At 42.2% G+C, this 27646-nt stretch overlaps 2 protein-coding genes across 2 annotated transcripts; both read right to left on the bottom strand.

Moving 5' to 3' along the window:
- Positions 1-28: 28 nt before the first annotated feature.
- On the bottom strand, positions 29-8616 carry LOC139411826 (serine/arginine repetitive matrix protein 4-like). The gene is made up of 2 exons (XM_071158567.1): positions 8549-8616; positions 29-2387 (listed from the first exon to the last, which is right to left on the bottom strand). The coding sequence occupies exons 1-2, from the start codon at positions 8614-8616 to the stop codon at positions 29-31; spliced, it is 2427 nt and encodes an 808-aa protein (XP_071014668.1).
- Positions 8617-9993: 1377 nt separating this feature from the next.
- LOC139410581 (chemokine (C-C motif) ligand 19a, tandem duplicate 1) lies at positions 9994-27646 on the bottom strand. Its single transcript, XM_071155879.1, has 4 exons — positions 27327-27646; positions 19434-19557; positions 14117-14231; positions 9994-10819 (listed from the first exon to the last, which is right to left on the bottom strand). Exons 1-4 carry the CDS (start codon positions 27391-27393, stop codon positions 10781-10783), a joined length of 345 nt encoding a protein of 114 aa, XP_071011980.1. The 5' UTR covers positions 27394-27646; the 3' UTR covers positions 9994-10780.

The following is a 27646-nucleotide window of genomic DNA, read 5'->3' as shown; positions in this document are numbered from 1 at the left end:
TGCTTATAAAAACATCGGAGCTCTCTCTTCACCTCGTGCTTGGGACGGACTTGACCTCGTGCTTGGGACGGACTTGACCTCGTGCTTGGGACGGACTTGACCCCGTGCTTGGGACGGACTTGACCCCGTGCTTGGGACGGACTTGACCCCGTGCTTGGGACGGACTTGACCCCGTGCTTGGGACGGACTTGACCCCGTGCTTGGGACGGACTTGACCCCGTGCTTGGGACGGACTTGACCTCGTGCTTGGGACGGACTTGACCTCGTGCTTGGGACGGACTTGACCTCGTGCTTGGGACGGACTTGACCTCGTGCTTGGGACGGACTTGACCTCGTGCTTGGGACGGACTTGACCCCGTGCTTGGGACGGACTTGACCCCGTGCTTGGGACGGACTTGACCCCGTGCTTGGGACGGACTTGACCCCGTGCTTGGGACGGACTTGACCTCGTGCTTGGGACGGACTTGACCTCGTGCTTGGGACGGACTTGACCTCGTGCTTGGGACGGACTTGACCTCGTGCTTGGGACGGACTTGACCTCGTGCTTGGGACGGACTTGACCTCGTGCTTGGGACGGACTTGACCTCGTGCTTGGGACGGACTTGACCTCGTGCTTGGGACGGACTTGACCTCGTGCTTGGGACGGACTTGACCTCGTGCTTGGGACGGACTTGACCTCGTGCTTGGGACGGACTTGACCCCGTGCTTGGGACGGACTTGACCCCGTGCTTGGGACGGACTTGACCCCGTGCTTGGGACGGACTTGACCTCGTGCTTGGGACGGACTTGACCTCGTGCTTGGGACGGACTTGACCTCGTGCTTGGGACGGACTTGACCTCGTGCTTGGGACGGACTTGACCTCGTGCTTGGGACGGACTTGACCTCGTGCTTGGGACGAACTTGACCTCGTGCTTGGGACGGACTTGACCTCGTGCTTGGGACGGACTTGACCTCGTGCTTGGGACGAACTTGACCTCGTGCTTGGGACGGACTTGACCTCGTGCTTGGGACGGACTTGACCTCGTGCTTGGGACGGACTTGACCTCGTGCTTGGGACGGACTTGACCTCGTGCTTGGGACGGACTTGACCTCGTGCTTGGGACGGACTTGACCTCGTGCTTGGGACGGACTTGACCTCGTGCTTGGGACGGACTTGACCCCGTGCTTGGGACGGACTTGACCCCGTGCTTGGGACGGACTTGACCCCGTGCTTGGGACGGACTTGACCCCGTGCTTGGGACGGACTTGACCTCGTGCTTGGGACGGACTTGACCTCGTGCTTGGGACGGACTTGACCTCGTGCTTGGGACGGACTTGACCTCGTGCTTGGGACGGACTTGACCTCGTGCTTGGGACGGACTTGACCTCGTGCTTGGGACGGACTTGACCTCGTGCTTGGGACGGACTTGACCTCGTGCTTGGGACGGACTTGACCTCGTGCTTGGGACGGACTTGACCTCGTGCTTGGGACGGACTTGACCTCGTGCTTGGGACGGACTTGACCTCGTGCTTGGGACGGACTTGACCTCGTGCTTGGGACGGACTTGACCCCGTGCTTGGGACGGACTTGACCCCGTGCTTGGGACGGACTTGACCCCGTGCTTGGGACGGACTTGACCTCGTGCTTGGGACGGACTTGACCTCGTGCTTGGGACGGACTTGACCTCGTGCTTGGGACGGACTTGACCTCGTGCTTGGGACGGACTTGACCTCGTGCTTGGGACGGACTTGACCTCGTGCTTGGGACGAACTTGACCTCGTGCTTGGGACGGACTTGACCTCGTGCTTGGGACGGACTTGACCTCGTGCGACGAACTTGACCTCGTGCTTGGGACTTGGGACGGACTTGACCTCGTGCTTGGGACGAACTTGACCTCGTGCTTGGGACGGACTTGACCTCGTGCTTGGGACGGACTTGACCTCGTGCTTGGGACGGACTTGACCTCGTGCTTGGGACGGACTTGACCTCGTGCTTGGGACGGACTTGACCTCGTGCTTGGGACGGACTTGACCTCGTGCTTGGGACGGACTTGACCTCGTGCTTGGGACGGACTTGACCCCGTGCTTGGGACGGACTTGACCCCGTGCTTGGGACGGACTTGACCCCGTGCTTGGGACGGACTTGACCCCGTGCTTGGGACGGACTTGACCTCGTGCTTGGGACGGACTTGACCTCGTGCTTGGGACGGACTTGACCTCGTGCTTGGGACGGACTTGACCTCGTGCTTGGGACGGACTTGACCTCGTGCTTGGGACGGACTTGACCTCGTGCTTGGGACGGACTTGACCTCGTGCTTGGGACGGACTTGACCTCGTGCTTGGGACGGACTTGACCTCGTGCTTGGGACGGACTTGACCTCGTGCTTGGAACGGACTTGACCTCGTGCTGTGCTTAGTTTAATTTATCACCCACATTCAATAGAACAGAAACACAAAGGCTTTCAATTACAGCTCGTAAAAGGTTGAAATCTAACGTGTAGTGATGTATCTACATTAGGATGTTTTGAAGATGCTGGAGAGAGACCCTTTTATTAGCCAATCATTTCATTTGGTCCAGTAGGATTGTTAAGACCTCTTAGGATTCTAACACCAGTACAGTATTTCAATCATATTCTCCACTCATATTACTGACAGCAAGAAAGCTGCCTTCAACTTTTATATTGCTGACAGCAAGAAAGCTGCCTTAATAAACTTTCATATTTCACTGAAGTAAACCACTTAGCAGCTGAGCTGGTTTCAATAAAACGGATATAGAACTAATAGGGTATAGTTACAATGAAGTAACAGATTCCTTTACATTTAAATCACCCTTTTTTTAAAGAAAACAACTTTTGAAGTAGCCACAATCAGCAGAGACATTGCTAAAAATCATTTCTAAACGCAGGTAATTTAGCAAGTTCTTTTTTTTCTTCCAAGTCAGACATTTCATTCACAGCCTTCAACGTGTATCAAATATTTTCTGTTTTCAAACCTCAGCATTTAAAATATATTTTGTGTCTATTATGGTGCAGCTAAATGAATGTTCAACAGGGTGAAACCTTACAGAACGTTCAACATAGAAATGTATTGTGTAGAACAGATATGACTGTCTGTCAGGTAGAATAGAGAATTGTTTCGGCTCTAGTCAATACATTTCACCTCACTGAATACATCTTGTTTTATTATCCAGCTGCAGTGGCCAGCACATCAGTACAAGAAGCCCCATAAGGGGAGAATCTGGACGCACTTGTTGAGCAAGAGGCTGATCATCTGTCGAGATCTTTTCATTTCTCTGGACCGTGCTCGTCTTCACTGCAGCCAAGGTTTATTGTTCAGTAGATCTCCCACCGTTTCCACAACAGCCTATTTCTGCCACTGATATCACTGTTATTAGAGAAGACGCTATTTACTCGGAGCGTTTGTGGATTAAGAGAACATTCGCACCACGCAGACTAAGAGTTTATGTCATTCAAGTTATTTTAATGTGCCTTAGGTCTTACATGATATATGACTAACAACAATTAAGGACAAGACATCTGTTAACTGCCAAATGTCATTAAGCATTAAAACTGTCATTGTAAATATTTGACATATTTTGGCAGGACCTTATGAGAGTCAGACAGTAACTCTTCATCCAAAACATTTTGAGGGTGCTTTAAACGACTGTCGGCGTTCGCCATGTAGTCCTCGTGTTTATCCGACTTTCAGGGAAGATTTGAACCCGTTTAAACCCCAACATTTCTTCGAGTTTTTTACCATCATTGTAAAGCCCTCGTTATGTTAATTAATTTCTGAATATTATTATTTATTTCATATGATTAGTGATTCATTTCTGAATATTATTATTTATTTCATATGATTAGTGATTCATTTCTGAATATTATTATTTATTTCATATGATTAGTGATTCATTTCTGAATATTATTATTTATTTCATATGATTAGTGATTCATTTCTGAATATTATTATTTATTTCATATGATTAGTGATTCATTTCTGAATATTATTATTTATTTCATATGATTAGTGATTCATTTCTGAATATTATTATTTATTTCATATGATTAGTGATTCATTTATGTTTGTACCTCATTGTTAGGTGAACGAGAACTGAAGTGTCATTTTAATATGTTGAAAATATATATTTTTTTTGAAATGATGTTTTCAAGAGAAACATTGAACAGCTGACAGTCAACTGGTAGTGTAAAAGCAGGTGAGCTGGTTCTAGTCTTCTTGACCATTTTATGGTGTTTTCCGGTAGAAAACTGAGCGGTTCGAACGTAACACGTCAACCCCTGTTACCCATAGAAGAAATGTATTAACCATTTCAAAACAAATTCAAACTTGCGTTTCATTTCCCCTCCCTGTTGCAGGCTTCCGTTCCACCTGTCACAAGGGGATTCATGGCTGATTTAGGATGAAAACCTCAACCCTGTAATGATCACACCTCTTACTTTATTGACACATTACTGGCACTTAAACAAGTGTAATTTATATTTTATTCAACCTCTTGAGATTAATAGTTTTAATTAACGACCAAGTTAAACACCCCAAATGTACTCTGTTTAACAGCCCTTTTTTAATCAACACAGACAAGAGACACCCCGATGCCTTAGCTGACATAGGGATTCGTAACATGATTCAAGCCATTAAAATGTCACACACAGTAAAAATCTAAATCTGGATGTGAAATGTCACATGCTGCGGCATGGGTCCCCCCGAACTGTACATCTATTATGGTGCCCAATGTCAGCAATGTAAGGACCTTGTGGTCGACTAATAAGGTCTAAATAATGTGCTGGCCTGTATCGGATCTCTCTGTGGTCCAGAGTATAGTTGATGAGGTCTTCACTTTTCAGCACAGTGAATTCAATGGAGGGGTACATTTAATATTAATCTCATACATTTACGAGGATAAACACTTTGACCAAACGGGGAGCTACTGTATTGTGCATTACAGATCTTTGGACAAACGTACTAAGAGGCATAAATGGTAGATTTACAAGAAGTAGTTCCATTTTCCGCTTTAGCAACAGATCAACAAGCGACAGACGCCCAATATGGCCATGTTCAGAAACCAGTGTGCCAGAAATACACGCCGCTTCCACACAGTATTGCTTTATTGCTTGGTGGCAGATCTGCTGCCACTTGAGACGTGCACCTGAGGATATATAAGAAACCGACTTATACATGATATGGCCATTCGACGGACCAGTCAAATACCTGCTTCTTATTGGACAGCTTCATTTGAAGACTTTCAAATACGTCGTTTTAAATGTCAAATGTTGAACATTATACTGAACTGTTATAGACTAAACAGAGTTCTTCCAAGCTCTCTCTCTCTCTCTCTCTCAGTCTCTCTCTCTCTCTCTCTCTCTCTCTGTCTCTCTCTCTGTCTCTCTCTCTGTCTCTCTCTCTATATCTCTCTGTCTCTCTCTCTCTCTCACTCTCTCTCTCTCTCTCTCTCTCTGTCTCTCTCTCTCTCTCTGTCTCTGTCTCTGTCTCTGGCTCTCTCTCTGTCTCTGGCTCTCTCTCTGGCTCTCTCTCTCTCTGTCTCTGGCTCTCTCGCTCTCTCTCTCTGTCTGTCTCTCTGTCTCTCTCTCTGTCTCTGTCTCTGGCTCTCTCTCTCTCTGTCTCTCTGTCTCTCTCTCTCTGTCTCTCTCTCAGACAAACAAAAGGTCGTAACAAAAAAAAGTCAGCTCTTCTTAAATGACACATTATGTCCAACAACGGACAAGCGCCACGATCGATAATTTATAGTAATAACTTGACACACTACAAATGTAAACAGCACAGATTGTAGGAAGACAAAGTCAAGGACAAGAAAAGGAAAGTCCATAACGGAGAACATAAATATAAACCGTGAATCCCACACCCTCCCTTCGGCTGCAGCTGTTGGAACAAGTGTCTTGGGGAGCAGGGTTGGGGACTGTCTGGGAAACACATACTGGCACATTATATTATTCATTACATGAAGCCTTTGGAAGAGTCAGGACAAGTTACGGCTGAATCCGCTTGATTGCCTGACGCCAGTGATCAATGTTTAGGAGTGAATCTCTTCACATCAGTCGTGCAATTTGAAGACTGATATACAGTGCACTTGGAAAGGATTCAGGCCCCTTGACTTTTTCCCCATTTTGGTACATTACAGCCATATTCTAAAGTGGATGAAATTGTTGTTTTCCCCTCATCCATCTACACACAATACCCCATAATGACCACGTCAAAACAGGTTTTAAGACATTTTTGCAAATGTATTACAAACAAAAAACAGATATATTACATTTAAATAAGTATTCACACCCATTACTCAGTACTTTGTTGAAGCACCTTTGGCAATGATTAAAGCCTTGAGTCTTCTTGGGTAATGACGCTACAAGCTTGGCACACCTCTATTTGTTAAGTTTCTCCAATTCTTCTCTGCAGATCTTCTCAAGCTCTGTCAGGTTGGATGGGGAGCGTCGCTGAACAGCTATTTTCAGGTCTCTTCAGAGATGTTCGATCGGGTTCAAGTCCAGGCTCTAGCTGGGCCACTCAAGGACATTCAGAGACTTGTCCCGAAGCCACTCCACGTTGTCTTGGCTGTGTGCTTCGGGTCGTTGTCCTGTTGGAAGGTGAACCTTCGCCCCAGTCTGAGGTCCTGAGCACTCTGGAGCAGGTTTTCATCAAAGATCTCTCTCTACTTTGCTCCGTTCATCTTTCCCTTGATCCTGACTAGTCTCCCAGTCCCTGCCGCATAAAAACATCCCCACAGCATGATTCTGCCCCCACTATGCTTCACCGTAGGGATGGTGCCAGATTTCCTCAAGACTTGACCCTTGGCATTCAGGCCAAAGAGTTCAATCTTGGTTTCATCAGACCAGAGAATCTTGTTTCTCATAGTCTGAGAGTCCTTTAGGTGCCTTTTGGCAAACTCCAAGCCGGCTGTAATGTGCATTTTACTGAGGAGTGGCTTCCGTCTGGCCACTCTACCATAAAGACCTGATTGGTGGAATGCTGCAGAGATAGTTTCTTTCTGGAAGGTTCTCCCATCTCCACAGAGGAACTCTGGATCTCAGAGTGACCTCGGGTTCTTGGTCATCTCCCTGACCAAGCACTTCTCCCCCTATTGCTCAGTTTGGCCGAGCGGCCAGCTCTAGGAAGAGTCTTGGTGGAATGATGGAGGCCACTGTGATCTTAGGGACCTTCAATGCTGCAGACATTTTTTGGTACCCTTCACCAGATCTGTGCCTCGACACAATCCTATCTCTGAGCTCTGCAGACAATTCCTTCGACCTCATGGCTTGGTTTTTGCTCTGAAATGCACTGTCAACTGTGGGACCTTTTATATAGACAGGTGTGTGCATTTCCAAATAATGTCCAATCAATCAATTTACCACAGGTGGACTCCAATCAAGTCGTAGAACCATCTCAAGAATGATCCATGGAAACAGGGTCTGAATTGTTATGTAAATAAGGTATTTCTGTTTTTTTAAACATTTGCAAAATTTTCTAAGTACCTTTTTTAGATTTGTTATTATGGGCTATTATGTGTAGATTGAGGAGATAAATAATTACTGAAATCCATTTTAGAATAAGGCTGTAAGCTGACTAAATGTTGAAAATTTCAAGGGATCTGAAGATTCCCAGAATGCACTGTGGAAAATGTAAAGTGTTTCTGTCTGCCTGTGAATGAGTTGATAGGTTGCCAAGTTCAACTGCTGTTATGGTAACAGCTCCGACCTCTATGGCAGTTGGTATATCTAGAATGACTGAAGACCTGATGACAGGAGCCTCTCCTTTATAGTTCTGCAATTTATCCCACGGACATGGCCATGTGCTGAGGAATTTACGTCCAACTGTCAGAATAACAGTCAACTTTCATATCCCAATCCTCTTAATAATGTCGTATGAAATTTGTTGGATCAGAATCAGGGTGGTGTTCATTAGGCACACAGCATCAAAACACTAGGAGAGCCGGTAGTCAACAGACCAGGGATTTAACCAGAAGCTATTCTTGCTGGTATCTATTCACACCACCTGTTTTATTAAAGGGGAGCGGAACCCCAAAACAAAATTCTCTGGTTGAAAACGGTCCATCATATTCTAGTGGTAAAATGTACTACAATGTGTAAATAGGAACACTTTTGGTCATAAAGTTAGTATCTTTCAATTTGGAGATTTAGGAAACTAGAAAGTCACATTTTTCCTTGGTTTGGGTTTAGATTTTAATCGTGCCCACACGGGACTGCTTCTTGGCACATTCTAATCAAGGCTGGCAGTAGTCAAGTCATCTGGAGCACAGCTGCAGTGCACGTTATCCAATCCCTCCGGAGAAACAAACACCATCCCGCACATTGATTTACAGACAGGCGAACAAACCATATGCACGCAGCGCCTCGGACTTTATACATTTTTTAAATGCAAAAATCGGCTTTTCATTTAACATTTAGCCTCACAATGAAGTTTTTTACCATGTTCTTTTCAGGACAACCAGGGCTACAAGTAGAACACAAGTAGAAGGTTCGTCCCCTTTGACAGCGTCCTGCGGACGGAGCCGCGCGTCGGGGAAGGGGTACTTTCACTTACACTCCCTCTCCGGCCTCTCGGTCCTCTCGGTCATCAGGCTGCTGATTATCCCGCACAACTATCACCATCGTCTCGCGCACCAGCGTCTCATGACACTCACCTGGACTCCATCACCGCCTTGATTATATTCCTTATATCTGTCACTCCCCTTGGTTCTTTCCTCAGCTGTTATTGACTCTGTTTTCATGTCGGGTGTTGTTTGTTTTTCGTGTTCATTGTTACTTTTATTTATTAAAACACTCACTCCCTGAGCTTCCCAACTCTCAGTGTACGTCGTTACAGGACTCGTTGACTTAAATGGGACATCTGTGGTTTCTACAATCATTTTTGGACTTATAAATTAATAATATATACATTGCCTTCAGAAAGAATTCACACCGCTTGACTTTTTCCACATTTTGTTGTGTTACAACCTGAATTAAAATTAATTAAATTGAGATTTGTTGTCATTGGCCTACACGCAATACCACATAATGTCAGTGGAATTACGTTATTCCACATTCATTAAAAATTAAAAGCTGAAATGTCTTGAGACAATAAGTATTCAAACCCCTTTTTTATGGTAAGCCTAGTTAAGTTAAGGATTCAAAATGTGCTTAACAAGTCACATAATAAGTTGCATGGACTCACTCTGTGTGTAATAATAGTGTTGAACATGATTTTTTAATGACTATCTCATCTCTGTACCCCACACATACAATTATCTGTAAGGTCCCTCAGTCGAGCAGTGAATTTCAAACACAAATTAAACCAAAAAGACCAGCGATGTTTTACAGTGCCTCGCAAAGAAAGGCACCTATTGGGAGATGGGTAAAAAAAAAAAGCAGACATAAACTATCCCTTTTAGCATGGTGAAGTTATTAATTACACTTTGGATGGTGTTTCAATACACCCAGTCACTACAAAGATACAGGCGTCCTTCCTAACTCAGTTGCCGGAGAGGAAGGAAACATATGCGGTGACTTTAAAACAAAGTGTTATATGTGAGGTAAATCCAATTCAACACATTACTGAATACCACTCTCCATATTTTCAAGCATTGTGGTGGCTGCATCATGTCATGGGTATGCTTGTAATCATTAAGGACTGGGGCGTTTTTCAGGATAAAAAAAAGGAACTTCAAAATCCTAAAGGAAAACCTTGTTCAGTCTACTTTCCACCAGACACTGGGTGCACCTTTCAGCAGGACAATAACCTAAAACACTGAAGTTGCTTACCAAGAAGACAGTGAATGTTCCTGTGAATGGCCGGGTTACAGTTTTTACTTAAATCTGCTTGAAAATCTATCACAAGACCTAAAGATGATTGTCAAGCTATGACTAACAACCCATTTGACAGAGCTTGAAAATACACTGTGTCTTGGAATACACCCATACACTGTGTCTGGGAATCTGGCCCATACACTATCGTCCTCAAAATAAACAGCAATACGTTCACTCAGAATATTGATTTGGCAAAGTCTAAATTGAAAAAAACAAAAGGTCCACGAAAAATAAGAATGTGTCATATACATTGTATATTTAATTCTCTGAGATGTACGTATCGATTAGGCAGATGGGTGTTCTAACCAGCTGCCAGCACCTTGACCCCTGACCTCTAACCCCTGATTTATTCTGATTTCTGATTCTGATTTTATATTATATATATATTTTTCTATCTTTATCCTGCGTTGTTGGAACATGACGTGTTAGTAAGAATTTCACTGTTGGAACACAGCTGTTCACGAAGCATGTGACAAATAAAGTTTTATTTGATTGACAAAATCAGTCTGGGATCTAGGAATCTGGTCGTTTCAATTACTTCTGCCATTTTGTTGCTTTTCAAATCACAGACTGTAGCTTTAATAAGGGTCAGTTCAAATGTGGGGTCAAGGGTCAAAGCCAGTCTACTCTTTTTTTTTTGAATATTATCATTCGATATTTTGTCACATAAAAATAACAACAACAAAAAACGTCTTCTACGTGAACCTGCCACTGAGAAACAGCATGGTATCTTAAGCAAGATGGTCTATTGGATAAACAAAAGACTGAAGACAGAAGGAAACTTAATAAAAAAGTGCATTAGTGGTAAGAGGAATCACATTCGTCTTTTTTTGTCGTTGTTTTACTTCTCCCACCCTGTTCTTCACCCACTTGGAAGGTTCTTCTCAGGCTCTGTCATGGTTGTTTTGACCAGGGGGGGGTGGAGGTGGTGGTGGTGGTGGTGGTGGTAGGAGGGGATCTGACAGGGACCTTAGGGACTCTTGTGCATCAGCTTCTTACAGTGTTTAGCCTGCAAACACACAGACACACTTAGAGTTAGGTCACTAGCTAAAGTAAGTTTCTTTTGAATTCCAAAGTTTAGTGGTTTAGTAACTGCTGAATCACATCGGGTTTTTTTTTTTTCCTTCTTCGTTTTGTGACTCAACACTCAACAACATTGTGGTTCAATGGTTGCAGCTAAAAACACCTGGAGGATTTGCAAGACATTAAGCCAACCGCCAAATCATAATTCTGACTAATTTAGCATGTTATCTACCCAGTACTAAACCTACTATATACTGTAATCTACCCAGTACTATATCTACTATATACTATAATCTATGTAATCTTCCCAGTACTATATACTATAATCTATGTAATCTACCCAGTACTATATCTACTATATACTGTAATCTTCCCAGTACCATATACTGTAATCTATGTAATCTTCCCAGTACTATATACTATAATCTATGTAATCTACCCAGTACTATATCTACTATATACTGTAATCTATGTAATCTACCCAGTACTATATCTACTATATACTATAATCTATGTAATCTATCCAGTACTATATACTATAATCTATGTAATCTACCCAGTATTATATCTACTATATACTATAATCTATGTAATCTACCCAGTACTATAGCTATTATATACTGTAATCTATGTAATCTACCCAGTACTATATACTGTAATCTATGTAATCTACCCAGTACTATATACTGTAAAATATGTAATCTACCCAGTACCATATACTGTAAAATATGTAATCTACCCAGTACTATATACTATAATCTATGTAATCTACCCAGTACTATATCTACTATATACTGTAAAATATGTAATCTACCCAGTACTATATACTGTAAAATATGTAATCTACCCAGTACTATATCTACTATATACTGTAAAATATGTAATCTACCCAGTACTATATACTGTAAAATATGTAATCTACCCAGTACTATATACTGTAAAATATGTAATCTACCCAGTACTATATCTACTATATACTGTAAAATATGTAATCTACCCAGTACTATATACTGTAAAATATGTAATCTACCCAGTACTATATCTACTATATACTGTAAAATATGTAATCTTCCCAGTACTATATACTGTAAAATATGTAATCTACCCAGTACTATATATTATAATCTATGTAATCTACCCAGTACTATATCTACTATATACTGTAAAATATGTAATCTACCCAGTACTATATACTGTAATCTATGTAATCTACCCAGTACTATATACTGTAATCTATGTAATCTACCCAGTACTATATATTATAATCTATGTAATCTACCCAGTACAATATTGTATTTATTTATTATTTCACCTTTAACCAGGTAAATTAGTTGAGAACAAGTTCTCATTTACAACTGCGACCTGGCCAAGATAAAGCAAAGCAGTGCAACACAAACAACAACACAGAGTTACACATGGAATAAACAAGCGTACAGTCATTAACACAATAGAAGAAAAGAAAGTAAGTCTATATACAGTGTGTGCAAATGGTGTGAGGAGGTAGGCAATAAATAGGCCATAGTAGCAAAGTAATTACAGTTTAGCAAATTAACACTGGAGTGATAGATGAGCAGATGATGATGTGCAAGTAGTAATACTGGTGTGCAAAAGAGCAGAAAAGTAAATAAAAACAATATGGGGATGAGGTAAGTAGATTGGGTGGGCTATTTACAGATGGGCTATGTACAGCTGCAGCGATTGGTTAGCTGCTCAGATAGCTGATGTTTAAAGTTAGTGAGGGAAATATAAGTCTCGATTTTTGCAATTCGTTCTAGTCATTGGCAGCAAAGAACTGGAAGGAATGGCAGCCAAAGTAGGTGTTGGCTTTGGGGATGACCAGTGAGATATACCTGCTGGAGCGCGTGCTACAGGTGGGTGTTGTTATCGTGACCAGTGAGCTGAGATAAGGCGGCGCTTTACCTAGCATAGACTTATAGATGACCTGAAGCCAGTGGTTCTGGCGATGAATATGTAGCGAGGGCCAGCCGATAGAGCATACAGGTCGCATTGGTGGGTGGTATAAGGGGCTTTGGTGACAAAACGGATGGCACTGTGATAGACTGCATCCAGTTTGCTGAGTAGAGTATTGGAAGCTATTTTGTAAATTACATCGCCGAAGTCGAGGATCGGTAGGATAGTCAGTTTTACGAGGGTATGTTTGGCGGCGTGAGGGAAGGAGGCTTTGTTGCGAAATAAGAAGACAATTCTAGTTTTAATTTTGGATTGGAGATGTTTAATATGAGTCTGGAAGGAGAGTTTACATTCTAGCCAGACACCTAGGTATTTGTAGTTGTCCACATATTCTAAGTCAGAATCGTCCAGAGTAGTGATGCTAGTGATGCGGGCGGGTGCGGGCAGCGAACGGTTGAAAAGCATGCATTTGGTTTTACTAGCGTTTAGGAGCAGTTGGAGGCCACGGAAGGAGTGTTGTATGGCATTGAAGCTCGTTTGGAGGTTAGTTAACACAGTGTCCAAAGAAGGGCCAGATGTATACAGAATGGTGTCGTCTGCCTAGAGGTGGATCAGGGAATCACCAACAGCAAGAGCGACATTGTTGATATATACCGAGAAAAGAGTCGGCCCGAGAATTAAACCCTGTGGTACCCCCATAGAGACTGCCAGAGGTCCGGATAACAGGCCCTCCGATTTGACACACTGAACTCTGTCTGAGAAGTAGTTGGTGAACCAGGCCAGGCAGTCATTTGAGAAATCAAGGCTGTTTAGTCTGCCGATAAGAATGCGGTGATTGACAGAGTCGAAAGCCTTGGCCAGGTCGATGAAGACGGCTACTCTATACTGCAATCTATGTCAAATCAAATCAAAGTTTATTTGTCACGTGTGCCGAATACAACAGGTGTAGTAGACCTTACAGTGAAATGCTGAATACAACAGGTGTAGTAGACCTTACAGTGAAATGCTGAATACAGCAGGTGTATTAGACCTTACAGTGAAATGCTGAATACAACAGGTGTAGTAGACCTTACAGTGAAATGCTGAGTACAACAAGTGTAGTAGACCTTACAGTGAAATGCTGAATACAACAGGTGTAGTAGACCTTACAGTGAAACGATGAATACAACAGGTGTAGTAGACCTATGTACGTGACTATGCATGTATGATAAACAGAGAGTAGCAGTAGCGTAAAGGAGGGGATTGGCGGGTGGTGGGTGGCGGGTGGCGGGACACAATGCAGATATTCCCGGTATGTAATCTACACAGTACTATATCTACTATACACTGTAATCTATGTAATCTACATGCTCATTGCTTGTAAGGACGTTACCTTGAAGTTGGTTTCGTGGCATTTCTTGATGAGGCGGTCCATGAGATTCATCAGGTCTGTAACCCAGGTGGGGTCAGTGGGAGCACACAGCTTGAGTCCCCTCCTGGTAGTGAAGCTGCAGTAAGGAATGAGAGGGGAGACAGGTTACAAGGAGGTACAGAGTAAGGAATGAGAGGGGAGAAAGGTTACAGGGAGGTATGGAGAGTAAGGAATATGCTGGGATCAAACTCCTGCTACTGGCATAGCCGTGGGAAGTAGGGGTGCTGAGGGTGCCGGCAGCACCCCCTGAAAAATCTGAATTTAAAAAAAAAAAATATTTTTAGAAAAATTTATATTTTTCCAAAAGTAGTCCACTGGGCCTTTACTAGTATTAGCAGACCGATATAGTTGTCTGTAGCATGGGCAAAAACGGTTTTTCATCATCTCTGCTTCGACAAAAAAAAAGGTAGCTGTATAATTAAGAACAGTGTCTTGCAGGATTTAATAGTTGTAATTGTAAGAGTTGTTGCCCTCTCCCTTTCTCTGTGATGTCATTCTAATGTAATCCAGAAAGAACAAAACCCTGTCTATTTCTCTGCTATTGTCATTCTAATGTAATCCAGAAAGAACAAACCCTGTCCCTTTCTCTGTGATGTCATTCTAATAGAATCCAGAAAGAACAAAACCCTCTCTCTTTCTCTGTGATGTCATTCTAATGGAATCCAGAAAGAACAAAACCCTCTCCCTTTCTCTGTGATGTCATTCTAATGTAATCCAGACAGAACAAAACCCTCTCTCTTTCTCTGTGATGTCATTCTAATGGAATCCAGAAAGAACAAAACCCTCTCTCTTTCTCTGTGATGTCATTCTAATGGAATCCAGAAAGAACAAAACCCTGTTCCTTTCTCTGTGATGTCATTCTAATGGAATCCAGAAAGAACAAAACCCTGTCCCTTTCTCTGTGATGTCATTCTAATGGAATCCAGAAAGAACACAACCCTGTCCCTTTCTCTGTGATGTCATTCTAATGGAATCCAGAAAGAACACAACCCTGTCCCTTTCTCTGTGATGTCATTCTAATAGAATCCAGAAAGAACACAACCTTGTCCCTTTCTCTGTGATGTCATTCTAATGGAATCCAGACAGAACAAAACCCTCTCCCTTTCTCTGTGATGTCATTCTAATGGAATCCAGAAAGAACAAAACCCTGTTCCTTTCTCTGTGATGTCATTCTAATGGAATCCAGAAAGAACAAAACCCTGTCCTCAAACATTTACATCTAAAAGGTGTCCACCACTCTTACCATCCATATAAACAGTGGAGGCTCCTCAGAGGACGAAGGGGAGGACCATCCTCCTCAGTGAATTTCATTTTTTTTAAAGTAAAACATTTAAAAAGTTTTCCTTTGTAGATGAAACTATACTAAATATAATCACATTTCACCACTTAATTGATTAAAACACTATTTTGCAATTAAAGTCTACAGTAGCATCAACAGAACTCTGTAGGGTAGCACTATAGTGTGGCCGGAGGACAGCTAGCTTCCATCCTCCTCTGGGTACATTGACTTCAATACAAAACCTAGGAGGCTCATGGTTCTCACCCCCATCCATAGACTTGCACCGTAATTAAGGCAACCTCCGGAGAACGTCTTCCAAGCTATCAAAGCTCTTTGCAGCATGAATTTACATGTTGTCCACCCAATCAAAGGATCAGAAAACGAATCTAGTACTGAAAGCATAAACTACAGCTAGCTAGTTGACTCAAAAAGAGAGAAAGACAATAGTTGAACAAATTAATATCTTCCAAAATGAAGGAGAATTTAGTGAATTAAATGAATGAGAGTCATCTAATATGCTGTTTTCGAAATAAGGTCATGCTCATGGAAAAATAATTGTCCTCCCTCACTGACCGTCACTGCTTACAAACCACTTAATGTAAATGTCATTACTGTATTGTACATACAGTTGATGTCGGAAGTTTACATACACTTAGGTTGAAGTCAACAAAAACAAAATAAAGTTTTATCTACTTTGTGCATGACACAAGTCATTTTTCCAACAATTGTTTATAGACAGATTATTTCACTTATAATGAATTCACTGTATCACAATCCAGTGGGTCAGAAGTTTACATACATTAAGTTGAATGTGCCTTTAAACAGCTTGGAAAATTCCAGAAAATGATGTCATGGCTGTAGAAGCTTCTAATAGGCTAATTTACATAATTTGAGTCAATTGGAGGTGTACCTGTGGATGTATTTCAAGGCATACCTTAAAAACTCAGCGCATCTTTGCGTGACATCATGGGAAAATCCAAATAAATCAGCCAAGACCTCAGAAAAAAAGTTGTAGACCTCCACAAGTCTGGTTCATCCTTGGGAGCAATTTCAGGTACAAAAGTATAAGTATAAAGTATTTTTTACATTTGTCACACTTAATCGTTTCAAATCATCAAACAAATTTTAATATTACACAAAGATAACCCAAGAAAACACAAAATGCAGTTTTTAAGTGATCATTTAGTTTATTAAAGGAAAAAAAGCTATCCGAACCTTCGTGGCCCTATGTTACAAAGTAATTGCCCCCCATTGTTAAATCGTGAATTTACTGTGGTTAATCAAATTTTGTGGAAAGCTGAGTTCAATTTCACGAGCCACACCCAGGCCTGATTACTGCCAGGCCATTACTGCAAGACATCATGCCGCGACATCCAAGAGGTCACAAAAGAACCCATAACAACATCTAAAGAACGGCAGGCATCACTTGCCTCAGTTAAGGTCAGTATTCATGAGAATTCAACCATAAGTATTCAACCGTAAGAAAGAGACTGGGCAAAAATGGCATCCATGGCAGAGTTCCAAGGCGAAAACCACTGCTGACTAAAAATAAAAAATAAAGGCTTGTCTCACTTTTGGCAAAAAACATCTTGATGATCCCCAAGACTTTTGGGAAAATATTCTGTGGACTGATGAGACAAACGTTGAACTTTTTGGAAGATGTGCGTCCGGTTACATCTGCCGTAAAAGTAACACAGCATTTCAGATAAAGAACATCATACCAACAGTCCAATATGGTGGTGGTGGTGTGATGGTCTGGGGATGCTTTGCTGCTTCAGGACCTGGACGACTTGCTGTGATCGATGGAACCAGGAATTCTGCTCTCTACCAAAAAATCCTGAAGGAGATTGTCCGGCCATCAGTTCATGACCTCAAGCTGAAGCGCACTTGGGTTCTGCAGCAGGACAATGATCCAAAACACACCAGCAAGTCCACCTCTGAATGGGTTAAAAACTGCATTTTGTGTTTACTTGGGTTATCTTTGTGTAATATTTAAATTTGTTTGATGATCTGGAACATTTAAGTGTGACAGATGTGAAGAAAAAAAAGAAATCAGGAAGGGGGCAAATGCTTTTTCACAGCACTGTATATCCACAGTAAAACGAGTCCGATATCGACATAACCTGAAAGGCCGCTCAGCAAGGAAGAAGCCACTGCTCCAAAATCGCCATAAAAAAGCCAGATTACGGTTTGCAACTGCACATGGGGACAAAGATCGTACTTTTGAAGAAATGTCCTCTGGTCTGATGAAACAAAAATAGAACTGTTTGTCCATAGCGACCATCGTTATGTTTGGAGGAAAAAGGGGGATGCTTGCAAGCCGAAGCTTTGCTGCAAGAGGAACTGGTGCACTTCACAAAATAGATGGCATCATGAGGAAAGAAAATTATGTGGATATATTGAAGCAACATCTCAAGACATCAGTCAGAAAGTTAAAGCTTGGTCGCAAATGGGTATTCCAAATGGTCAATGACCCCAAGAATACTTCCAAAGTTGTGGCAAAATGGCTTAAGGACAACGAAGTCACTGTATTGGAGTGGCCATCACAAAGCCCTGACCTCAATCCTATTGAAAATTTGTGGGCAGAACTGAAAAAGTGTGTGTGAGCAAGGATGCCTACAAACCTGACTCAGTTACACCAGCTCTGTTAGGAGGAATGGGACAAAATTCCCCCAACTTATTGTGGGAAGCTTGTGGAAGGCTACCCGAAACGTTTGACCCAAGTTAAACAATTTAAAGGCAATGCTACCAAATACTAATTGATTGTATGTAAACTTCTGACCCACTGGGAATGTGATGAAAGAAATAAAAGCTGAAATAAATCATTCTCTCTTCTATTATTCTGACATTTCACATTCTTAAAATAAAGTGGTGATCTTAACTGACCTAAGACAGGGAATTTTTACTAGGATTAAATGCCAGAAATTGTGAAAAACTGAGTTTAAATGTATTTGGCTAAGGTATATGTTAACTTCCGACTTCAACTGTAGGCTGGTCATCTAGGTTTGTACCTGTAGTCTTTCCATCACCGTGACGATAAAACAATGACCAATCCAGTAATTGAGTACAATGAGACAATGAGACAACAAGTTGTTAATGATGATGTGGCTCAGTTGATAGAGTGCATGGTGCTTGGTGTTAGTAAGCATTTCTCCTTTGCCAAGATAATCCATCAATAAGCTGATTAAACAGGATGATCGTTGCATAGGTGCACCTTGTGATGGGGACAATAAAAGGCCACTTTAAAATGTGCAGTTTTGTCACACAACACAATGCCACAGATCTCTCAAGTTTTGAGGGAGCGTCCAATTGGCATGCTGACTGCAGTAATGTTCAACAGAGCAGTTGCCAGAGAATTGAATGTTCATTTCTCTACCATAAGCCTCCTCCAATGTAATATTATAGGATTTCGCAGTACATCCAACCAGCCTCACCACCGCAGACCACGTGTAACCATGCCAGCTCAATACCTCCAAATCCGGCTTCTTCACATGTGGGATCGTCTGAGGAGGGGGAGGGGGGTGCTGAGGAGTTTTTCTGTCTGTAATTAAGCCCTTTTGTGGGGAAAAACTCATTCTGATTGGCTGGACCAGGCTCCTAAGTGGGTGGGCCTATGCCCTCCTAGTCCCACCTATGGCTCCTAGGCCCATCCATAGATTAGGGCCTAATGAATTTATTTCAATTGACTGGTTTCCTGCTCTGAACTGTAAGACAGTAAAATCTTTTAAATTGTTCCATGTTGAATTTATGTTTTTGTTAAGTATAATAACAGCCCTCGCTTTCTTATAAGGCATGTGGATTTTTCACCATATTTCTTATACCAAATAAAATCAAATTGCATTTGTCACATACACATGGTTAGCAGATGTTAATGCGAGTGTTGGCGAAATGCTTGTGCTTCTAGTTCCGACAATGCAGTAATACCTATACAATCCTCTCAACTCCACAGTGGGTGGTCGTTGTAAATCCAAACCAATGAAATGCACGTTTTTCACTTACACCACAGCGCTGATGGAGCAGCCTTGACCTCTGACCTGAGGCTGGTAACCTATGACAACGTGTCTAGGTATCGCTCTCTGACTGACCGTCAGACAGCAGTCCATCACCATCTGTCCCTGAGTCACTGAGAGAGAAGAGAAAGAGAAGGTAAAAAAACAAACATTGAACCTTCAAAATAAAAGTTTAAAACATTTAAACAGTCAGCAGATAATTGCCTCAACAACAAATAATGGGTAACCCTTTTTACATTAAGATTTCATTTGTAAAGGGCTTATAAAGGGGTTATTATAATTTTTTTAAATCGATTATTTAATCATTTGTAAATGCATTATAAACCATTAATAAATGCATTATAAACCATTAATAAATGCATTATAAACCATTAATAAATGCATTATAAACCATTAATAAATGCATTATAAATCATTAATAAATGGTTATAAATCATTGGTAAAAAATAGTTCAATAACTGGTCAGTGTTTGCCAAATAGTAAGCCAATATTTCTGTCCAGTTACTAACCATTTTATAACTTACAAACGCTTATAATATTGAACCCTTTGTGTATCATCATGCATCCTTATTTTCAATAGTTGCACCGTTGAACAATAGTTATTTTCTCCCTTTTAGGTGTGATGTAATTGGTGCTCTGTCCCAGGAATAGAAGAGGTTGGTTTTCATGATGCGTCTACATCCAGAACACGAGTCAATCATCATTCCTAATTCCTTACCAGATTATATCAACACACTTAACCACTTCTCTGTGATAGTCCAAGGATGGTGAACGCTCTGGTGTGAAATGGCAACCGTAATATCACTGGATGGTAAAACAACGGGGGAGCCATCCTTGTTATTGATACCCAGGGCTGTGGCAGTCATGTTATTGATACCCAGGGCTGTGGCAGTCATGTTATTGATACCCAGGGCGGTGGCAGTCATGTTATTGATACCCAGGGCTGTGGCAGTCATGTTATTGATACCCAGGGCTGTGGCAGTCATGTTATTGATACCCAGGGCTGTGGCAGTCATGTTATTGATACCCAGGGCTGTGGCAGTCATGTTATTGATACCCAGGGCTGTGGCAGTCATGTTATTGATACCCAGGGCGGTGGCAGTCATGTTATTGATACCCAGGGCTGTGGCAGTCATGTTATTGATATCCAGGACTGTGGCAGTCATGTTATTGATACCCAGGGCTGTGGCAGTCATGTTATTGATACCCAGGGCTGTGGCAGTCATGCTATTGATACCCAGGGCTGTGGCAGTCATGTTATTGATACCCAGGGCTGTGGCTGTCATGTTATTGATACCCAGGGCTGTGGCAGTCATGTTATTGATACCCAGGGCTGTGGCAGTCATGTTATTGATACCCAGGGCTGTGGCAGTCATGTTATTGATACCCAGGGCTGTGGCAGTAATGACATTTTGTCAGCCTGTGATTTTTATGCAAATAACTGCCGGTCTCATTGTAATTGATCATTAGTTAACGTAAACATGTTTAGGATCTCCTGCCTTCCACGCAGTCTACAAGCCACTGATGAGGAACCTATAGAACATCTACAGTCTACAAGCCACTGATGAGGAACCTATAGAACATCTACAGTCTACAAGCCACTGATGAGGAACCTATAGAACATCTACAGTCTACAAGCCACTGATGAGGAACCTATAGAACATCTACAGTCTACAAGCCACTGATGAGGAACCTATCTCTCTAGTCACCCCCAAAACCAATTATTTCTTTGGCCGCCTCTCCTTCCAGTTCTCTGCTGCCAATGACTTGAACGAACTACAAAAATCTCTGAAACTGGAAACACTTATCTCCCTCACTAGCTTTAAGCACCAACTGTCAGAGCAGCTCACAGATTACTGCACCTGTACATAGCCCGTCTATAATTTAGCCCAAACAACTACCTCTTTCCCTACTGTATTTAATTTATTTATTTATTTTACTCCTTTGCACCCCATCATTTTTATTTCTACTTTGCACATTCTTCCATTGCAAATCTACCATTCCAGTGTTGTACTTGCTATATTGTATTTACTTTGCCACCATGGCCTTTTTTGCCTTTACCTCCCTTATCTCACCTCATTTGCTCACATCGTATATAGACTTGTTTATACTGTATTATTGACTGTATGTTTGTTTTACTCCATGTGTAACTCTGTGTCGTTGTATGTGTCGAACTGCTTTGCTTTATCTTGGCCAGGTCGCAATTGTAAATGAGAACTCGTTCTCAACTAGCCTACCTGGTTAAATAAAGGTGTTCTCAACTAGCCTACCTGGTTAAATAAAGGTGTTCTCAACTAGCCTACCTGGTTAAATAAAGGTGTTCTCAACTAGCCTACCTGGTTAAATAAAGGTGTTCTCAACTAGCCTACCTGGTTAAATAAAGGTGTTCTCAACTAGCCTACCTGGTTAAATAAAGGTGTTCTCAACTAGCCTACCTGGTTAAATAAAGGTGTTCTCAACTAGCCTACCTGGTTAAATAAAGGTGAAATAAAATAAAATAAAGATTGCAGTTCCTATGGCTTCCACTAGATGGTAATATGGTCACCGTAACGAAGTGTTGAATCTTCTGTCATGTACTGTATGTAGTGATGAGTACCCAATACTGCCCTTACGTATGTCTACACTCTGAGTGAACTCTCAGATCATTTATAAATGATGTATAACTGCTAAAAGTGTACCTTATCCTAAAGTGACAGACCTATAAACATTTATAACTGAGTTATCAACATTTATAAGTGCTAAACGTATACCTTATCCTAAAGTGACGGACCTATACACATTTATAACTGAGTTATCAACATTTATAAGTGCTAAACGTATACCTTATTCTAAAATGGTAATCCACTGACCATTAACAAATGAGTTACCAACATTTATAACTGCTGAAAATATACCTTTAAAGAAAGTGGAAACCTACTGACCATTTATTCCTGAGTTAGGCCTATCAATATTTATAACTTCTAAAAATATATCTTAAAAGAAAGTGGAAATATTCTGGACGTTTATGAATGAGTTTCAAACATTTAAAACAGCATATCATCTCCTAAAACATACAAAACAAGAGTAAGAACTAAATGTAATTCAATAGAATGATACATTGGGAAAATAATTGTAATTTCAGTGACTCATTGGTATAGTGAGTAGTCTAGCTAATTCAGATAAACAGGGGATGTCTTTTTTTCTCATTTTTACCATTACAAGTCAGAATAGAAATTGACAACAGCTTAACTATTTAAAATACAACATTGGGTCTCATGGTCCCCTTCTGTGTTTTTTCTCAAGGGGAGGCAGGTAGCCTAGAAGGGGGGGTAGGTAGCCTAGAAGGGGCGGCAGGTATCCTAGAAGGGGCGGCAGCTAGCCTAGAAGGGGCGGCAGGTAGCCTAGAAGGGGCGGCAGGTATCCTAGAAGGGGCGGCAGGTAGCCTAGAAGGGGCGGCAGGTATCCTAGAAGGGGCGGCAGGTAGCCTAGAAGGGGCGGCAGGTAGCCTAGAACGGACGGCAGGTAGCCTAGAAGGGGCGGCAGGTAGCCTAGAAGGGGCGGCAGGTAGCCTAGTGGTTAGAGCGTTGGGCCAGAAAGGTTGCTAGATCAAATCCTTGAGCTGACAAGGTAAAAATCTGTCATTCAGCTAGCTAAATGTTGATATATTTACTGTTCCCTGGGCACTGGAGATGTGGAAGTCAATTAAGGCAGCCCCCCTGCACCTCTCTGATTCAGAGGGGTTGGGTTAAATGTAGAATGTATGTCAATTTAGCGTAGACACTCTAGCAACAGATATCTCTGCTATCATGATTTAGCAGTGTTATCCACTGCTAGCTAATAATAATAATAGCTAGCTAGCTAGTGTTTAACATTACTTGCTAACACTAATAGCCAGCTACCACTGATTAAAGGGGTTAGCTAGTTATCCCAACTTTTGCTAATAGCTAGCCTGTTGGCTAGCTAGATAGTAAGTTAGTCTTAAAATTGGAACTACTGCTTTGCTGACAAAGATACAAGCTAGCTAAATTACCAGCTAACGTTACCTAGCTAAAGACAATACCTGAGTTCAAAGGTTAGATAACTAGCTAGCTAGCGTACTAATCTAAACTAGCCAGCAAACATGATCTACTTCGCTAGCTAACTACATAATGCCAAAGATTATCTCGTGCTAAATCATCTAGCAGAATTTCTACATTCAAAAATATGTTTTAGATTTTACCTAAAGCTAGTTAGCTAACGTTTCTTAGCTAGCTAGGTAGGACAGAGGTGCTAGCAAACATTAGCTTTGCAGCAGAACTTCTGTAACCAAAAGTGAGACAAATTGCATTGAGAATGTACCCTTTCTCCTCTGTCACCATTTTTTTTATCTTGTGAGCAATGTTTATTTTGTGCTATCTCTTCCTTCTGGCCTTTACACACGTATCATAGCCACATCCATCCTGATTCTTCACAATGCACTGTGACATGATGTAAGTGTCAACACAAAAATTCGGGGCATGTTCCAGGTTGTCTTTATATCAAGCGCATTTCAAAGATTGGTATCTCTCATCAAAGTTTGGGGAATTTCTCCGAAACTAGCAAACCACTATGGCTTGAGATCTTCAGATGAGGCCTTCATTCCTGTAATAAACAAGTGTATCAACGCATCGTCCCGGTTTCAAACGTGGGGCAATTGACACATCGTGGGAGTTTGACCATTGGTTTTGAAAAGTCAACCATTTCCGTTCTTGGGACAAAGCAACAATGCATCACACCTAAAAGTGAGAAAATAACTATTGTTTAACTGTGCAACCATTGAAAATTAGACAAGATAGCATTTTATTGAATACAGAAAGAGAGGGGAGGAATTGAAAGATGGAGGTTGAAAAACGATGTGTGAGAAAAAGAGAGAAACAGATGTAGGAAACGGGGGGAGGGAACCTGAGGGGAACAGGGCCACACCTTTACAGAGATCAGTGTGTGCGTGTGTGTGCGTGCGTGTGTGTGTGCGTGTGTGTGTGCGTGTGCGCGGGACCGCGGGTGTGTTTGCCAATGTGTGTCTTTGTGGTAGTGATTGAGTGTCCCCTTTTTTGAGGTATCTCTAAACAGAAATATGGTAAAACAGTTTTAAATTGTGTAATCTGATCTGAAATATAATACTCCCTTTACTGTCTCTGATTAGGGATGGCTTAAGTTTCTCAGGATTGATGTCGTTTTAGTTGTGGGAAATGAACCATGTCCAATGATTTATCATGGTTATTTCTGTCAAAACACACTATTGTGGATGTAGCTGAGCATACACAAACACAGAGAGGGAGAAAGAAAGTGAGTGAGAGGGAGAAAGAGAGGGAGAGAGGAGAGAGACATGGACAAGGATAGGAAGTGGAGGGAGAGAGCGAGACTTTAAGAGAGCGAGAGCGAGAGAAATCAGTAGTGTTCATGCTGACTTGACACTATAGTTAAATGATGCATGTTTATCTCTTTTATCTGTCTGGGAATTCCCCTGTAATTTAACAACACTACAGACACTAGACGGTCAAACTATATGGTAGTGTTAGGTAATAGCTCGTTCACACACACACACACACACAAACGTTTGCAGGCGCGCACACACACACACACACACACACACTCCTTTTCTGTTAACAGAATTCTATTCACTGAGTGCCAACATTTAGTTTCCTGGTGGGAGAGGTGATAACATGAGTTGACGATTCAAGGAGCTCACATGATGACAAAGTATTTTTGTGTGTGTGTGTGTGTGTGTGTGTGTGTGTGTGTGTGTGTGTGTGTGTGTGTGTGTGTGTGTGTGTGTGTGTGTGTGTGTGTGTGTGTGTGTGTGTGTGTGAGTGCCTGCACTGTAATAAAAAATCTAGCGAGAGAGAGACTGTCAAAGAATACAGCAAAGAGCTGCTGAGTTTAAGTTTTTAAGTTTTTATTCAACATTGTTTCTCTCTACTTCCACTCACACTGTAATGAATGAGTAGCCAAGTGTATGGACAACGCTGTGTTTCTATCATTATTAGCATCTCGTCCTGTCTATTTTAATAGGGAGGGATATTATACTTTCTCTGGTCAGAGGAACAACATGAATTTGTGTCTGAAAGCAGATGCGGTGTGACTCGACTTTAGCCATCAGGTGGAAGACGTTGTCCCCTCTCTCTGGTCAGTCTCACCTCTCTCTGGTCAGTCTCACCTCTCTCTGGTCAGTCTCACCTCTCTCTGGTCAGTCTCACCTCTCTCTGGTCAGTCTCACCTCTCTCTGGTCAGTCTCACCTCTCTCTAGTCAGTCTCACCTCTCTCTGGTCAGTCTCACCTCTCTCTGGTCAGTCTCACCTCTCTCTGGTCAGTCTCATCTCTCTCTGGTCAGTCTCATCTCTCTCTGGTCAGTCTCACCTCTCTCTGGTCAGTCTCACCTCTCTCTGGTCAGTCTCACCTCTCTCTGGTCAGTCTCACCTCTCTCTGGTCAGTCTCACCTCTCTCTGGTCAGTCTCACCTCTCTGTGGTCAGTCTCACCTCTCTCTGGTCAGTCTCACCTCTCTCTGGTCAGTCTCACCTCTCTCCGGTCAGTCTCACCTCTCTGTGGTCAGTCTCACCTCTCTCTGGTCAGTCTCACCTCTCTCCGGTCAGTCTCACCTCTCTGTGGTCAGTCTCACCTCTCTCTGGTTAGTCTCACCTCTCTCTGGTCAGTCTCACCTCTCTCTGGTCAGTCTCACCTCTCTCTGGTCAGTCTCACCTCACTCTGGTCAGTCTCACCTCTCTCTGCTCAGTCTCTGGGAACTCTGGGAACTCTGGGAAATATGAGGTCAAGTCATGATGTCCTTGGTCTTCAGGTCGAAAAGTCGGAGATCTACAAAGAGGCGCAAGTTCCTAACTTGGAATTCCGAGTTGGAAAAGCGATTTTTTTCCCCAGTCGGAACTCTTAAGATTTCCAAGTTCCCAGTTGTTTTGAACCCACCATGCCCATCAGATGTAGGTACCATCAGTCCAGCAAAATAAAAAAGCTAATTATTTAAATTTATGCTCAGCTGTGCCTCGCAAGTGCTACACCAACTGATCTATTTTGTTATCAAAGCTCGAGTTTTGAAATATAATATGGTCAGAGAAGAACAGTATTGGCAGGCCAGACATATAGCCAATATGATGTGATAATGTATTAGACCTACTGCACAAACCTCATTTTTATTAGGTTAATGTTACATGCACAAAGTCAACGTGTGTCAAATATGTCGTCTGAAAATGTGGTATGTTATAAAATATAATATATTTGAATGTCCCTAATCTACCTTTTCCAAATAGGAGCTCGGGCCAACTAAAGTTCAGGCCAACTAAAGTTCGGGCCAACTAAAAATGTTATGTTCAGGTAACACTTTGATCGAAAAGTTAAGTAAACAAAAAAAAGACGGGAACCTGTTGCTAAATAATAATTAATTGAATCAACTATATTTTTACAGTCTGTCTGTCTGTCTGTCTGTCTGTCTGTCTGTCTGTCTGTCTGTCTGTCTGTCTGTCTGTCTGTCTGTCTGTCTGCCTGTCTGTCTGTCTGTCTGTCTGTCTGTCTGTCTGTCTGTCTGTCTGCCTGCCTGCCTGTCTGTCTGTCTGTCTGTCTGTCTGTCTGTCTGTATGTCTGTCTGTCTGTCTGTCTGTCTGTCTGTCTGTCTGTCTGTCTGTCTGTCTGTCTGTCTGTCTGTCTGTCTGTCTGTCTGTCTGTCTGTCTGTCTGTCTGTCTGTATGTCTGTCTGTCTGTCTGTCTGTCTGTCTGTCTGTCTGTCTGTCTGTCTGTCTGTCTGTGAGTGTGTGCCTCGTGAGTATCTGTTTATGTTGTTGTAAAGTTGTTGTTGTAAAGTAATAAACCCACTAATAAAGACATATCTACATCCCGTCATGATGATTAAGTAACAGTCCAGTAACTGAGAGGACTTACCTCGGCAGCAGCTGTAGAGGAACAGAACACAGAAGAGGATCTTGGCAATACCCACGGTAGGCATCATGACTGGTCACCGATAACCTGAGCTGTACTGAGGGGTCTGGACTGGACTCAAGCTGTGTGTCTGAAGATATATATGTGTGTGTATGCGTGAGTGAGGATGGCTTCTGGAGAAGGGAAGTGTGTGAAGTGTAGATTTAGTCTGTTATTGATGCTATGTAAGTCAGGATTTCCCTGTTGTGTGATGGTTCCTACCCTGCTATTAGCTCTGCTTTGTGATTACACTACCTCCCTGTCCTTATAGGCTCTATCCAGTT

The sequence above is a fragment of the Oncorhynchus clarkii genome, chromosome 6, assembly GCF_045791955.1.
Source record: "Oncorhynchus clarkii lewisi isolate Uvic-CL-2024 chromosome 6, UVic_Ocla_1.0, whole genome shotgun sequence".
Classification (NCBI taxonomy): domain Eukaryota; kingdom Metazoa; phylum Chordata; class Actinopteri; order Salmoniformes; family Salmonidae; genus Oncorhynchus; species Oncorhynchus clarkii.
This window is presented reverse-complemented; position numbering and strand designations above follow the sequence as displayed.

Coding starts and splice junctions, on each gene's coding strand:
- LOC139411826 (XM_071158567.1), bottom strand. CDS start 8,616: ATGGTGATAGTTGTGCGGGATAATCAGCAGCCTGATGACCGAGAGGAC. Junction 2,388..8,548: donor CGAGAGGCCGGAGAGGGAGT/GTAAGTGAAAGT, acceptor AACTAAGCACAG/CACGAGGTCAAGTCCGTTCC.
- LOC139410581 (XM_071155879.1), bottom strand. CDS start 27,393: ATGATGCCTACCGTGGGTATTGCCAAGATCCTCTTCTGTGTTCTGTTC. Junction 19,558..27,326: donor CCTCTACAGCTGCTGCCGAG/GTAAGTCCTCTC, acceptor CTTCTCTCTCAG/TGACTCAGGGACAGATGGTG. Junction 10,820..14,116: donor GCCACGAAACCAACTTCAAG/GTAACGTCCTTA, acceptor GTGTGTTTGCAG/GCTAAACACTGTAAGAAGCT.